The sequence below is a fragment of the Bombina bombina genome, chromosome 12 (genome assembly GCF_027579735.1).
Source record: "Bombina bombina isolate aBomBom1 chromosome 12, aBomBom1.pri, whole genome shotgun sequence".
Lineage (NCBI taxonomy): Eukaryota > Metazoa > Chordata > Amphibia > Anura > Bombinatoridae > Bombina > Bombina bombina.
In genome coordinates this window covers 108,405,101-108,421,239 of record NC_069510.1, presented here as the reverse complement: position 1 = coordinate 108,421,239, position 16,139 = coordinate 108,405,101, and the positions used below count along the sequence as shown (strand labels likewise).

Below are 16,139 nucleotides of genomic sequence, written 5' to 3'. Positions count from 1 at the left end.
TTAGTGACTAATTTGTTTAAGTATTTTAATGCCTAATGAAGATGTATTGAAGGGAGAAAGGCATATGCTGTTTCACAGTGGTCACGTTGTAGTGCACACTGCACTGTGTAGTCTGTGTGAGTCTCAATCACGCGGTGGAGCCAGGAAGAATACCGCATTCCCTCTCAGTCCAGGCCAGGCTGCGCAAGTGAGCTCCGCCTCCACTGTCACCACGTCATGCGCACCCACATACAATCCCATAGGATAGCAATAGCCGGGCCAGCCATTTAAGTCATTAGTAATTGGTTGATTTAGCCACCCGGCCCTGAGTTCAGTAGAGTGGCCCTAGGGACTCAAAATTCTGCTGCCCCTTAAAAATCTGCTGCCCTAGGCACCGGCCTTGTTGGCCTATGCCTTAATACGCCCCTGATCTGTTTTGTTCAATTATGTTGCTCATCTATGGAGTTTGCACTGTTTCTAGAGTTGTTCATCCGGCTAGCGCTTGAGTTAGTGCTTTTTTCCTGGCATTTATCTTGGAAATTTTGTTTGTTATCTATCTCTTCTGCTCGTAGAGCTTCTGAGCCATTTAGAAGAGGATCTTCTCTATTTGATTTTCTGGTGTCTAAGGTTGTACTATGAACAAGGATGGAGTTCTTGCAATGTAATCAGGAATTGGTTGTTCCATCTCTGTGTTCCAATTCTTCTTCTTTTAAGGGGAGATTGTTACCTACCTTGGGTTTGGTTGGAGTATTCAAGTTCTACCTACCTGTCATCTGGAAATGTTTTCCTTAGTTCTTCGGCATTTTAGTTAGCGTGAAGATCAGATGATCTCTGCTGTTGTTCATTTCATCTAGCTCAAAGATTGATTAGATGTGTGGATCTAGATGCAAATCTGCGACCTCCTCTTGACTTATGGCTCATTCTACCTGTGCATAATCTTCTTCCTGGGCTTTTAAGAATAGGTGTCAGTTTATCAGATTTCTATGGTTGTTTCTTGGTTTTTCTTTGCATAATTGCAACATAAAAATAAAATAAAAATAATTTTTTTTTGTTTAACAGATTTGATGTTTTGCCTCCGAGGAGTTTTTCTGTTGGGTGAAAGGTTCTTCAAGTGGTGGTGCCTATTATTTAGGACTGCCTTTCCCTCCCTATTCATTTTGTGTACTCCACAGCTCTGGGATTAGTATTCTATAGGTAACTTGTGGACTCTCACATTAGAAAGAAAACATAATTTATGCTTACCTGATAAATTATTTTCTTTCTTGGCAGTGAGAGTCCATAAACCTGCCCTGAATTTATGTAGTGCAGTCTTGTGGCACCTTTATACCCCTTGTATCTCTACTTTCTTTATCCTCAGCTTGAATTACTGGAAGGGTAGACAAAGTTGGATGGATATTTAATCCTTTGTTTGGGGTGTCTTTGCCTCCTCCTAGTGGCCAGGTGAAGTATTTACCATAGGTAATGAATGAATTCATGGACTCTCACTGCCAAGAAAGAAAATAATTTATTAGGTAAGCATAAATTATGTTTTTCTCAAAATTTTATCTGAATAATATCCAAAATAGAATAATGGACATAAGTATAATTATTTTCTCCATTGGTGTGAATACAATATATATATATAAAAGAGAGTGTCAAAAATATTACACTGCCAATCTAGATCAGGGCTTGACAAACCTGTGCTCCTGGTCATCACTGGTGCCATACAATTTGCCCTGATGCCTTGTTTTGGAGCCCTCATGCCACTCATGGATGTCCCCCAAGTTACTGCCAACGGCTGTCACTAGCTACACTTAAAATTTAGCCCAGTGCGGTTGGATGTTTTTTAGGACTCACGGCTAGAAACCTCAAGTCACAAGAGGATCGCCTATTTATACCCAGCAGCAGTATGCAGGGATCCTGGCAGGACTACTGCTTGTCAAAACGACTGTTGTGTGGGGCTTTATCCGCTAGATTTAAGAATGGGTAAATTGGTTGTGGAAATCCAGGAAAGGTGGATGCATTAGGAGATGTGGCTACAGCAGTTTATCTGCCAGTGGGTGTCAGGGTTTTTTCCCTGTTGATTGCCATGTGCTGCTGTCAGCCATTTTACTCACCTCTCTTCCTGACTATGGTGCATTGTGGGGGATGCTGCTCATTTCCTACACTTTTATGGCCAGACTGGTGTGCATCACCCATGTGAGACAGGATGCAGTCTCAGAATTGTGATGTCATCACTTATTATTTAAAGGGCCTCTGTTCAGTATGCTTTGCCTTTGCGTTGTCTCAGACCTGTTTGTGAGAGTTACTGTGTATTACCTGGCTGCCTGACGTCCTTCCTTGTTCCTGATTCCGGCTTGTCTGACTATTCGATTTGGCTCCTGACTCGCCTCGTCTGACTACCAGCTCTGGTTTTGACTACGGCTTGTTATTTGACTTGTGGACTTTTTATTATTTTTTGCTATTAATAAAGGTGTGATTATTTTTGCACTTCTCTTCTCATTCTGATTCCTGGCACTCTGACAGTGGGTTATGAATCTGGCTTCATCACATGTGGTTCTGAAGACTTGTATTGCCTGGATCATGTGATTACATCTATTTCTTATAGCCCATTACTGTGTACTGAAGTTTAGGGCCTTGCATCCCAAAATAAAATGATATGGTTATATTATACACACACATATACAGTATATATAATTTATACATATATATATATACATTCACATATGTCCAAAATTTGCTGCCTCCTACATTTTTCAGCTGGCTCCTAAATTTTGGAATCATTTGTCAAGCTCTGAGCTATATAAAAGAGATGGACAGTTGCACATCTGGACCATAATACAACTAAAATACAGAAATACAATAAAAAAATAAAAAAACACAATAAGATCTTGTACGTGCAAAACGTTCTGTTTGCATTGTGCGTCAAGAGAATCACATTTATTGAACTTCACACAGCCCTTTCCAAGTTTTATCTATTTACTTAGCAGCTAAGAATTATAAGACTTATTATTTCCTGATACTGTATTTCTTGGGAAGTGGATATGAAAATGAGATTCTAGAATAAATATTTTTCAAATATTGTAAAGTGTTTTTAATAAACATGTCCTAGTATTTTACACAAGATGTTGCACTTTCTTTTTTTTTCCAGTTTCATGAGTTTCTATAATAATAATAATAATCAAATATTTTATATATATATATATATATATATATATATATATATATATATATATATATATATATATATATATATTTAAAATGAGGAGAAAGAACAAAAAAATCCTTTATTTTACTTGTAAGTCAAGAACTTGAATTATACCATACTGCTCCAGAGCGTGCTTTTATTTTGACTATGGTGTTAATTCGGGATAAAGACAATATCGCTATATTTCCATACAGCTTTTTATTATATTGAAGATAGTAAATTTACATTATATTAGTGTGACAATTTACTAACATATCTACAATTATATTATTTTATTCTATATTCCTTTATCAGAGGTAGGCAACCTTTTGGTCCCTTGGAGTGTCAAATTTATTTTTGTATATGAAATAGCAGGTTTGTTCTTTGGGAGCACAGCCCATTAATATGGGTTGAGCTTGCAGGGAAATTATATCTCCTTATTTTCACTTTATGTACACACATGAGTATTTATATTATATCTGTCTGCATGCCAAAGCCCAACACTAAGAGAGAACAATTGAAAATGAACATTTTATTAATTATCCCTCCTAACCCCCATTAGGAGTGCCATTTATTTCCTGGCTATGTTTAAACAGCTTTTCGCTAGACTAATACTTAAAGGGATAGTAAACCCGCATTTTTTCTTTAATGATTCAGATAGAGCAGCAATTGTAAGCAACTTTCTAATTTACTCCTATTATCAATTTTTCTTTGTTCTCTTGCTATCTTTATTTGAAAAGGCAGGAATGAAAGCTTTGGAGCTGGCCTATTTTTTATCAGTACCTTGGATAGGGCTTGCTGATTGGTGCCTGCATTTAGCCATCCAATCAGCAAGCGCAACCCAGGTTCTCAACCTAAAATGGGCCAGCTTCAAAGCTTTTATTCCTGCTTTTTCAAATAAAGATAGCAAGAGTATGAAGAAAACTTTATAATAGAAGTAAATTAGAAAGTTGCTTAAAATTGAATGCTCTATCAGAATCATGAAAGAAAAATATGGGTTTACTATCCCTTCAAGTGTACAAACCTTCAATATAGGTAGAGTACCACAGGCAAAATCGCCTATTTTAAATGCCGAAATAAAAGGAAAATTACCAACAATATAATTACACTCCAGATGGCAAAATGTATAATTGGAAAAAAATTAAAGGGGATAATAAATGAGGGTGCACTGTCCCTTTAAAGCAAATACGTTATACAAATAAGGATTTAAGACACTGTTCATGAATCAATATGGTTACAACTGAATTTATAGTGTAGCTTCAGAGATACCAGTTCAACAATGTGTGAACACGACCAAAGCTACTAAACACAGATATTTGATGCATTAGCCTGTAAGTTGTCCGAAAAGGCTAAAACGCATGATGTGGCCCTTATTCAGCATTCACAAAGTTAGAAAAAAAACGACAATACCTTCGGGGTCTATCATTTTTATTTAGAGACACATTATCAGAGTATGGTCTGTTGGATGCAGTAATCCTGTTATAATCAAATCCCAGACACTGCTGCAGAGTTTCTGTCTTTAACTCCTTGTAGATTTGCCGCACAACACAGGGCAATGTTACCATCACACCAATATACGTGTTAGCTAAGCACAATGTTCTGGTGATGTGACACATTGTGTAAGATACCGGAACATCTTCTAAGTCATCAGACATATGTAAATAGCAATAGCTGACTGGAAATAAACCGTTGTCATTATGTTTATGTACACTTAGATTTGCATTACTTCATTGTGATTCCAATTATTCCACAAATTGACAGCTCAACCATTTCATGTTAGACCCAATTGTATCTCCCTCAGATTACTACGCCAATGGGGTACTTACTAATGTATGGGAATCCTAAGAAGTCAATGATATAAAGCAACCTGTGATGCAAAGCAATTCAAATTAAGACTACTCCGTAAATCAGCACTACAAGCGCCAACAATTCAAATTACAAGACAGCCCAACATGCTCTACAGCTTGCTGCTGTAAGCACTCCCACCAAATTCAATCCACACCCACCACACAGAGGATATATAATCCCTTTAGTCATTACCACCATATGTCCACTAACTAATAGGCCCCACCGTCGCAGATCTAGATCAATACGACTTTATGGGGGGGATCGCATCTGAGACTTGCCTTCACACGTACCATAGATTGCTGAACACAGTCATAGACCCTAGTTGCTTATTAAATTTTAGAATTATGGGGGGAATTTACGGAGCGGCGGCCATGACAGGTTGCAGTTTTGAGTGCTGCTCCAGCTTAAAAAAACACCTTAACAAGGTGCCACCTGGCATGAAATTCTATATATTACATACATGCTAATCATCCTCCACCTGATGATCCTAAAATTGTTGAGTTAGCTGCCAGCAATAGAGCACCAGAGCTTTTATTGAGGTTACAGCCTATCTCCAACCCCCGGCAGAGTACCTTCGGGACTCTGACATATCACAACGCCAAGGGTGAGTTGCAATACTTATTGATATGCGCTATTGCGCTGCATGTTGTATTTGAACTATTAATTTGCAGACATGGGGGACCTTTTTGATCAGATAAAGACGCTTTTGTAAGATTATGGGCGACACATCTGCAGCAGAATTGATGATGTCTTTAATTCGCTGGACCGGAGAATTCCTAACTGCAGCGCAGACACCAGTGGTGCTACTTATGGAGGTCCTCTTCAATCGGATTTGTCCAAAACTATGTAGAGAAGCAGAACCCCACAGAGGCACTAAAGTTCACTTTTAACAGTCTGTATTCCTTGCTTAACACCTTGTCTGTCCAGCTTATACACATACCTACTCTGAAAGCCCAGGAGACCCAAGCAGAGGAGTGCACAGAACCCTGTTTTTCTTGACACATCTCAGTTGCTGGTGGTGAGGAACCTCCCTCAATGCTACGTTTTACGGCCCTGCCTAACACAGAGTCACAGCTGTCCCTAGCCTGGGTGGGAGCGGCTGGTCCACCTAGACGTAGCGAGGACCCTGGAGTGAGTCTAATTGACAAAGACTATTTGATGGAAACACTCTCTGAGACTCAATGTTTTAGTTACTCTGGAGGTGATGGAGACACCCATGGGTCACAGAGCTCTGGCATGAACCTCCTGCATACCACATATATGGGTTATATTTGGTCTAGCACAAAGCAGTATATGTCAGAACTGCTATGGTCAGAGTAGGCATCAGTTGAACCTGGTGACTATGTTATGGCTTAATTACAGGGTACATGGTTTCTTCTCCTGTATATCTTGATTTGTACCTTATTGTTTCTATGTTTAAGGCCTTAATAGACATATTACCTTATATTGCCAAGCTCATCTAAGCCAGTTCATGTAATGTTTTTCTATTATTGCTTTTTTATCTGAGCTGGCCTACTTAACACCTAGGTACACACAGCCTCACCAATATTTTACAGAAGTGCTAGCTCCACAGAGACTCTACATATAGGGGCCAAATTATCAAGCTCCGAATGGAGCTTGATGACCCTGTTTCCGCGCGAGCCTTCAGGCTCCCCGGAAACAGCAGTTATGAAGCAGCTGTCTAAAGACCACTGCTCCATAACTTGTCTGCCTGCTCTGAGGCTGTGGACATGAATCCGCCCGCACCTATAAGATCGGGCTGATTGACACCCCCTGCTAGAGGCCAATCTGCAGGGGGCAACATTGCACAAGGAGTTCACAAGAACTGTTTGTGCAATGATAAATGCCGACAGCATATGCTGTCTGCATTTATCGATGTGCGGTGGACAGGATACGCTACATCGTATCATGTCTGTCCGCACTTTAATAAATCGGCCCCATTCACTTCTGTTTGCTTTGCTATGTGAAATGTCCATGCGTGGAATAATACATCTACTAGCGTCTAGGTATTGCTAGTGCTAATTTCATAGTTAGGTGTACCACCAATTAGTTAATTAAAAAATGAGGGGTTACATGCTGTGCTTATTTTCCTTTTTGTACAGACCTTACGTTATACGTCAAGACTCTATAATTTACTAACATATCTTTTTGTTCTGTAAAATTCATTTATTTTATTTTCAGAGCAGAATGTTGTCTCTGGTGAGATCTATATCACTCTTTTTTGTGTGTTAAATATTGTATAATATATATATATATTAGTGTGTGTCATTTCAGAGAAACTGTACCTACTTACTGAATACCTCAATAAAAATTCAATATATTAATTTTTTTTAGAATTATTAATTCAAGTTTGTAGTTTATTTGAAGCTGTTTTACCAGATCAACAAAAGTCTCCTCTTTTATTCACATTATGTACAAGAAATCTGTGTCAATTTAGTAAATTCACAAAAACTAAACAAATAGAAGTATTGTTTTATTAGAAAACACATAGTGATAAATCAGTTCTTACTAACAAATGTCCAAGTCAAAATTCATGTATTCCTTGGCGAGAAAGTTCAAGAACTGAGCCAAACCTTCAGAGGTCTCGGAACCCCAGGTATGGACCACTATACTTCTACATATTCCAATTTCATCAAAATAATAGGCACATTGGATTCTCTTCAGTTCATCAAAATGAGCTTTGGCCAAGCGATTGCTAAAACGGGGATGCTAAAATTCATCTTATTTGTTTGAAGCTCCTGCGGCATTATAGGCCTAGTGGTCATATGAATTTTTATAAACGGAAGTTAGAAAAAACACATAGATCCAGATTAGGTTTTGACACACAATACGGTAGTGAGTCTAAGAATCACCCAACCAAAAAAAATAGTCTTCGTAAAATGTATGATCTATGAAAACTTTTCAGCAACTGTAAGTTCTTTGACAGGAGCTACCTATGTTGAGTCATTGATTGATATTATTTGACTGTCCATTTTGAGCACCCATGTCATTGGTGCTAGATGAGCTAGGGGTTCTACTCTGTAAGAACCTACGCACATCTTTAATCATTGGCCGGAGCACCTGAATGAGCGCACTTAGTGCCGCCTGAGTCCCCTCCATGGCCTGTGCTTGCCTCTCCTGAGCACTGGCCTGCACTTCCTGCGAGCGTCGGATCATCTGCAGTAGGTCGTTTTGCTGCTCAAGGTGCTGAGCGATTTCTTTCACGTGTAAATTAGTCACTCGCTGCTCCTGAAGGAGTCGGGCTGAGTTCAGAGCTATACGATTTTTCAGCTCTTGTGGTTTGACTGTGATTTCGTGGGAGGGAGATATAATTTCTAAAGGGGTTTCAGATGTTACAGTTGTGGGGGTCTCTGTTGTACAATACTCTACATTCTCTTCAAGCGTATATGTTGTTTCAGTAGGAACTACAAAAAAAAAAAAAAAGAATATTTTAAACTATTAGTGTTTTATAAAAAAGATATTCCTATGGTAATAAACATAGCAAACTAGTATAGCCTAATCATTGCGAAACATTTATAAAGGCTTTTTTTTTTCAAAATTAACCATTAACAGCACAGTAAACATTTTGTGGCCGATTTATCAAGTGTCCGTCCGCTATGATCTGCTCCGCGGATCATGTCCGCCAGCATACGCTGTCGGCATTTAATATTGCACAAGCATTTCTGGTGAACTGCTTGCGCAATGCCGCCCCCTGCAGATTGGGGTATCAATCAACCCAATCGTACAAGATTGGGCGTATTGCTGTCTGCAGCCTCAGAGAAGGCGTACGCGTTAAGGAGCAGCGGTCTTAAGACCGCTGCTTTACTGAAGGCTTGCGCAGAAACAGAAGCATTGGGGGCAATACGGAGATTGTTAAATCGGCCCCTTTGTGACAGATTTTGCACTACAAGCATGTGGAGACCATAAAATTAGTCTGTTTACACTTAAAAGGGACATAAAACAGGTTGAGATCTGTGCCTATCCTAAAAGGGCTAATTCATTAAAAATAGTTTGCATTAAAAAAATTGTTTAAACATTGCTGGCAAGTATTTTAAAATAATTTTCAAAAATAAGCAAAATGAATTACATAACTAAGCTGCCTGGAGCAGCCAACTCCACCCTCCTTATCAGTGTTTAGACACAGGCATTGTATTTTAACTGAGTTCACAGCTTCTAGGCATGCTCCAGCAGATAATCCCTATGCACTTTTGCATTCTACCAAAACAATAGATATAGATACAGCCATAGAAAAAATGTGTGTGGAGAGTTAGAGCTTTACAATTCAGAAACTAAAAAGAAAGGGTTAATGGCGAGGCACTGCAGTATACATTTGCAGGTAGAGTAATTAAAGTACATATTATATTTTGTCTCTATCCCAACTTGTTTTATGTCCCTTTAAAGTCTCTTAGGCATTAAATCTAGTGGATGTTTGATAAGCTTTACACAAAATGTAATTATTCGGGTAAGTAGGAAATAAAATATATTTATAAAGAAGAAAAGTGCACCTCAATTTATAGACAAAATTACCCTTCAGAAGTCCAAAAATCAGTACATCAAAACCAGTCCTACAAATAATAATAATAATCTGCAGTAAAGTTATTTAACAAAAATGTATTACAAGTTAACAGCATTGCGAACGTCAGAGACGGCATCAGAACTGAAGCGCAGCAATGGAGGTAAGTCACGCAGCAATTGCAGCATTTGTACATATATATGCTTATATACATATATATTTATGTGTTAGTATCAGTATGTGTATATACACATAATAACAGTCATAAATATATTTATAAGCATATACATATATATATTTACTGGGAACACACAGTCACCCACAGACCGCAATGTAAAGGTACTTTCAGTACTATTTTTTTCTAACACCCCACTCCCACCAACTGCCCAGTGCAGTTTTTATTTTTAAAATGCCCTCTATTTTAAAGTGAATGTTAATTTTGATGATAAAGTGCCCGTTTTTTTTTTTAATTTTGGGCACTTTAATTCATCAAAATTTACATTTCACTTGTGTTGTGAAAAAACTTACCTTTTTAATCTTGACAGCGCCTCTAGCTTCCCCCTGGTCGTAGTAAGTCTCTTCCTACATCAGAAATAACAGATCGGTCATCCTCCAATCACGGTCTGAATCAACACCGTGATTTGAGGAAGCCGGATTCCTCATTTTAGACCCAGGAAGAGGCTTTGCGACGGGCGGAGGAAGCGATGCAGCGGCTGTCAAGATTAAAAGGTAAGTATTTTCACAACACGAGTGAAATGTAAATTTTGTTGAATTAAAGTGCCCCTGTTTTTAATCGAATTTTTAAAAACCGGGCACTTTATCATACAAATTTACATTCACTTTAAGGGTATTTGGGGTACTTTTAGAAAATTAACCAGAGATCGGATCTCTTGTTAATTTTCTCAGTGCTAATTGCTACCGTAAGCTCTCGGTATCAATACCAGCCACTTGTAATGGCTGGTTAATTATCGTGTGCCGACTTGTAATCTGACCCTTATTGTTTATGCAGATCTTCTGAGACACCACACTTATTGCTGATATATTGTATGTATATAAATCATTTTTTTGTGTATGCAGATCTTTTGCAATGCAGCACTTAATTGCTTATATAATCTATGTGAATATAAAGCAGGAATTCACATATCTAACAAGTACTATTAAGCATGTGTATATTTTACCTGGACATTCAGGTATGTGCTCATTGCTAGTATACGTAACTATTGCTCAAGTGCTGGTGTATGTGACCACTGCTTGGGTGCTGGTATATGAAATTACTGTTTAGCTTGTATGTTAGTATATGTGACTACTGCTCATATGTTCATATATGTGACTACTGTTCGTATGTTCATATATGTGATTACTGCTCATATTTTTGTACACATGACTACTGCTTAGGTGTTTTGTATATGTGACTATTGTACAGTTGTCTGTATATGTGACCACTGTTCAGGTATTCATATATATGACTACTGCTTGTATGTTCGTATATGTGACTACTGTTTAGGTGTCTGTATATGTGACCACTGCTCAGTTGTTCATATATGTGACTACTGCTTATTTGTCCATATTTGTCACTACGGCTTGTGCAAGTAACTACTGTTCAGGTGTGCATAAATGAGACTACTGTTCGGTGTTGATATATGTGACCACTGATCGGGTGTTCTTATTTATTTATTTATAAAATATTTTACCAGGAAGGATACATTGAGATTTCTCTTATTTTCAAGTATGTCCTCGTTTTCAAGTAAGTCCTTATATTTGACTACTGTTCAGTGTCGGTATATGTGACCACTGCTCGGGTGTTCGTATATATGTAACTAGTGTTCGGTGGTTACCACTGCCTGGTGTTGGTATATGTAACTACTGCTCAGGTGTTTGTATTTTAAGACTACATTTTGGTGTCAGTATATGTGACTACTGCTCGGGTGTTCGTATATATGTAACTAGTGTTCGGTGGTTACCACTGCCTGGTGTTGGTATATGTAACCACTGCTCAGGTGTTCGTATTTTAAGACTTTTTAAGACTTTTTGGTGTCAGTATATGCGACTACTGCTCGGGTGTTCGTATATGTAGCTACTTTTCGGCACCAGAATATGTGACTACTGCTCAGGTGTTAGTATATTTGACTACTGTTCAGTGACAACTGCTCGGGTGTTGGTATATATGACTACTGTTCGGTGTTGATTTATGTTACCACTGCCTGGTGTTGGTATATGTGACTACTGCTCGGGTGTTCGTATATGCAGCTACTCTTCGGCACCAGTATATGTGACTACTGCTCGTGTGTCCGTATATGTAGCTACTTTTCGGCACCAGTATATGTGACTACTGCTCGGGTGTTAGTATATGTGTCTCTTGCTCGGATTCCAGTACATATAATTGTTGCTCAGGTGTTAGTTTATTCATTGGCTGATCATATATGAAACTATTGATCTGATATTCCCATACGTTACTGTTCCTCATGTGTCCGTATTTGCGATCACCGTTCTGGAGTTTGTACATGTGGTTATGGCTCAAGCGCTATAACTATTGCTTGGATATCCATATATAACTAATGTCTGGGTTTTCTAATGTTTGAGCATTAATATTTGTGCCAATTACCCAGACATGATCAGATATAACCGGTGCCCGGCCACTGGCATGAAGTTTGTTTCACTCACTCTGGGATAGCGTGACGGTCTCGGGCGAATTCAGGGATACCTGCCCAGGTATCTCCGTTGGGCACTCCTGGGCTGGTAAACTTAGGATGGCGCTTTCGCCCAGCAAGTTACAAATACGCTGTTGCATGGGGGTCAGCAGAATGGGCGCCGTGCCTACGTCACCCTCTCCCTCCACCGTGGCACGTGCCTGTGACATCTTCCGGCGCACCTCTGTTTTCAGATCTGACCACTTCTTCTTGACTTCGGCCAGTTCACGGTGGCACGTGCTGATGGCATTGACTCGCTTTAGGATGTGGTGCCAAGCATTGCTTTTGGTAAGAAGTGGCACACCAGCATTGAAATGGTTAATAAGAACGTGTTTCTGCTTCTCCATTTCCTCCATAATAATATCCACCTCCTGCTCTGAGAAATTCATCTTCCTTTTCTTGGCTGGCGTAGCCATTACTCCTACTGCAATGTAGAATAGGCCGCAGTACGTAAATTGCGTAAGCTGCAGGCCAAGAAACCTACGCAGCGTAACGGATTCCAGAATCTGCTTCTTTATGGCGTGTATACGCAATTCATCGCAGTGACGGTCACGCCCACTCGCCACAATCGTTGGCTAACGCTATTGCCAATTAAACCTCATTGCCCGCCTATTGGTAGTGAGTAGACAGGATAACTTGAAATATTGCACACCTGATTGGATCATTTACACGACTGAAACTCATACTGCGCATTTGATTGGTTATCCTTATTATTACGCTATCTTCTTCTAATACTGACTTTACTTCCATCTCCGCTGCGAATACTACACAAAGTTAAACTTTCTCGTCCACCACATTCTATAAAGATAACATTTAAATGTCTGGATACTAATTGGCGTAACAAAATGTCAATCATATAGCTGTGACCAATCGTACTGAGTAATAGCATATATGGGTTTATGATTGTCAGAAGGGATTGTCCGTTGAAATCTGTAGCTAATAGATATTGAGTATTAAAAAGGCGGGCGTTTGATCGTGGCTGTGGTTGGTCGGGCCCGTGAGGTGGGGGTGGGATTTACCGGCACGTCAGAGAGGTGTGTGGCTGACGTGTTTCCTGGCGCCATCTACCGGTATTTGCTTCGGTGATTATTCGCACTGCCATGGCGCGTCCTCGTACTCTTGTTTCGCCGCTTCTTAGCGGGGTTTTCTGTCAGTGTGACCCGGGAGGCAGCTGTTCGTCTCCTCACGAGACCCCGCTGGCTGCTGCTGCTTTAGCCGCGGACCTGTGCGGGGGAGTCGTGTGTGGCGGCCCCGAGCAGGATAGGCGGCTGCAGATCCTCTTCCAGGAGCTGGATGTCAATAGGGATGGCGCCATCTGTATCAACGACCTGGCTGTGGGGCTGAAGCGGCTCGGGGTGCACCGGACTGAGTTGGAGTTGCGGGTAAGAACCTGAGGAAAGCGTGAGCAGCTGTCATGTGCTGGGCTATATTCACTAAGGGCGCTCTCAAGTGACACTGATCTCTCCACTGTATGGGGGGCATTAAACAGCTCTGTAGGCGATCCCTGTTTAGTGAGACTACTCTCACTGGTCTAATCTAAATCATTCTCAGGGAACATCTTTCCAGAGAGACAGATTATTTATTGATGTGAGGGAGATCAGAGTGAACCCTATGATTAGAGATAGTTGTCTTACTGGCCTAGGTGAATTAAAAACCGTTCTCATCTTAGATTACCTTTCTAGAGAGATCAAGCTCTCCAATGTGTTAACAAGGGTGCTCATTCATTGATGTGAGGGAGAGCAGAGCAGTGTTGTTTTTTTATACCTAGATTTTTAGGGACCTCTCTGGTGAAGCAGATCTCTAATTCCAATATTATACTAGGGATCTAATTCATTAATCTGTATAGCCACTTACTATAACCCTGATGTTACAATGATTTGTCTTAATAGCCACTTTATTCACTAAAATTCAGTTTTGCCAATGTGATTATATGTGGGAGCTTATTCATTACTGTGTGAGGGAGATCAGAGCAGCCCCATGTAATAACATTGAGGTTAGAGCCATTTGTCACACTGGCCTAGATTGTTTAAGAATCCAAACAGTTCTGTTGTAGGAGAAATCTTTTCAATTCCACCTTCTCCTATGGTGCAGATTCACTTAAAGGGACACTGAACCCAAACATTTTGTTTTGTAATTCAGAAAGAGCATGCAATTTTAAGCAACTTTCTAATTTACTCCTATTATCAATTTTTCTTTGTTCTCTTGCTATCTTTATTTGAAAAAGAAGGCATCTATGCTTTTTTGGGTTCAGTACTCTGGACAGCAATTTTTTTATTGGTGGATGAATTTGTCCACCAATCAGCAAGGACAGCCCTGGTTGTTCACCAAAAATGGGCCGGCATCTAAACTTACATTCTTGCGTTTCAAATAAAGATACCAAGAGAATGAAGAAATTTGATAATAGGAGTAAATTAGAAAGTTGCTTAAAATTTCATGCTCAATCTGAATCATGAAAGAAAAATTTTGGGTACACTGTCCCTTTAAGTGTAATGGACCATATTGAATGTAATGTGTTGCGTTTGGCGATATCTTCTGTTCTGAGCTACTGCTGCCATGCGTGTCCTGATTGCTACCATCTCGATGACGAGTGGCGACATTGTTCAAGTATATCAGCTGTTCTTTTACTGCCAGAGAAAATGTATAGTAGCCCTCTATGGGATTTTTGAGGTTCAAGAATTTGTCCCCCTTTCTTGTATTTGTCACATGCAACATTGGAGTAGAAATGGTGTTTTTATGGCTGCATTGTGCACACTGAGACATCCTGCTTCGTTAGGTACATATTTCACATGCTAACCTAGCATATTTAGAGCAAGAATCAAGTATCGCCCTATTGTTGGCACAAGTCGCAATAACTAATATTGCGACCATTCTAACTTGTGCGCGTATTACAAGTTGAAAGTAAACTCGTTGGCTCGAGCTCAAACTAAATTAGCATGGGATGGGTTTGCTCAAGTTAAAGTGAATGTAAACTTGAGCATACTCACTCAAGTCATGGGGCTCCATGTACTAAGCCGTCAATTCATCCGTCATTTTAGACGCGGATAAACTCGCCGTTACTCGCCGCGGGCGAAATGGTGTCCGCTGTCACTATGTACTAATAATCCCCCAATAAATAGACAAGTCTAGCCCGCCGCGAGCAGTGGCGGATTATTGATAAATTTGACGTCTCGCTCGCCGCGACTAAGCTGATGTACTTTTAACTTTCAGTTGAATTGTCTGGCCAATTATTAACACGTGACATGCAAGGTGTCACGAACATCATAGTAGTCGCGGGAATAGAATTTTGCTCCTATAAAAGTTCAACTTATCTAAACAACTTTATTATTGTTCTAAATTTTTTGAAGAGTGATAACAGCGTTATTTTTGTAATATTTATTTACAATTTGGATATGGCTTCATCTGGATCTGATAATATATAAATATTAATATAAAAATAATTATAAAGATTGACAACTATACAATACAAATTTAAAATATAGATTACTCTTTAATTACAGTCGACAAATTTGGCGCAATTTATGTACATGGAAATGAGAGACAAATTAGACGCCAGTTATGCTGTACAATGCTTATATGACTGCCTTTTATATATGTCTAGACTGGCGTCTAGATTGACTTTCCTATTGTTTTGTACCTTGCCCGCCACCTAAAAGGTGGCGAGGCAAAAATAACGAGGTGGGAGCGGAAATTGTAGCGAGTGGACAAATAGATTTTTTTAGTACATTCGTTTTTGGCGAGTTGGTGGTCAAATGTGTCTAATTACAGTGAAAAATGGAGCGGTAGCGAGGTTTGGCGGATAAGTACGCTCGCAATTTTAAAGATGCGAGTTTTAACATAATTGACGGCTTTGTACATATCAGTTCGCGAATTTTGACGCGAGATTTGTTGCGGGTAGCTCGCTGACTGCTTAGTACATGGAGCCCATAGAATAGGATTTAAAAATGAATAAGGCTTTAAAGGGACACTG

General features: G+C 39.5%; 2 protein-coding genes across 2 annotated transcripts in view; one reads left to right on the top strand and one right to left on the bottom strand.

Moving 5' to 3' along the window:
- Window positions 1–7,453: 7,453 nt before the first annotated feature.
- Window positions 7,454–12,791, bottom strand: NAIF1 (nuclear apoptosis inducing factor 1). The gene is made up of 2 exons (XM_053696036.1): window positions 12,147–12,791; window positions 7,454–8,397 (listed from the first exon to the last, which is right to left on the bottom strand). Exons 1-2 carry the CDS (start codon window positions 12,586–12,588, stop codon window positions 7,937–7,939), a joined length of 903 nt encoding a protein of 300 aa, XP_053552011.1. The 5' UTR covers window positions 12,589–12,791; the 3' UTR covers window positions 7,454–7,936.
- Window positions 12,792–13,245: 454 nt separating this feature from the next.
- The window catches only part of SLC25A25 (solute carrier family 25 member 25), a 63,041-nt gene continuing 60,147 nt past the window's right edge, over window positions 13,246–16,139 (top strand). The window contains exon 1 of the mRNA XM_053695810.1: window positions 13,246–13,554. Coding sequence (XP_053551785.1) covers window positions 13,273–13,554 — 282 coding nt within the window. The 5' untranslated portion in view covers window positions 13,246–13,272. The remainder of the gene's footprint in view (window positions 13,555–16,139) is intronic.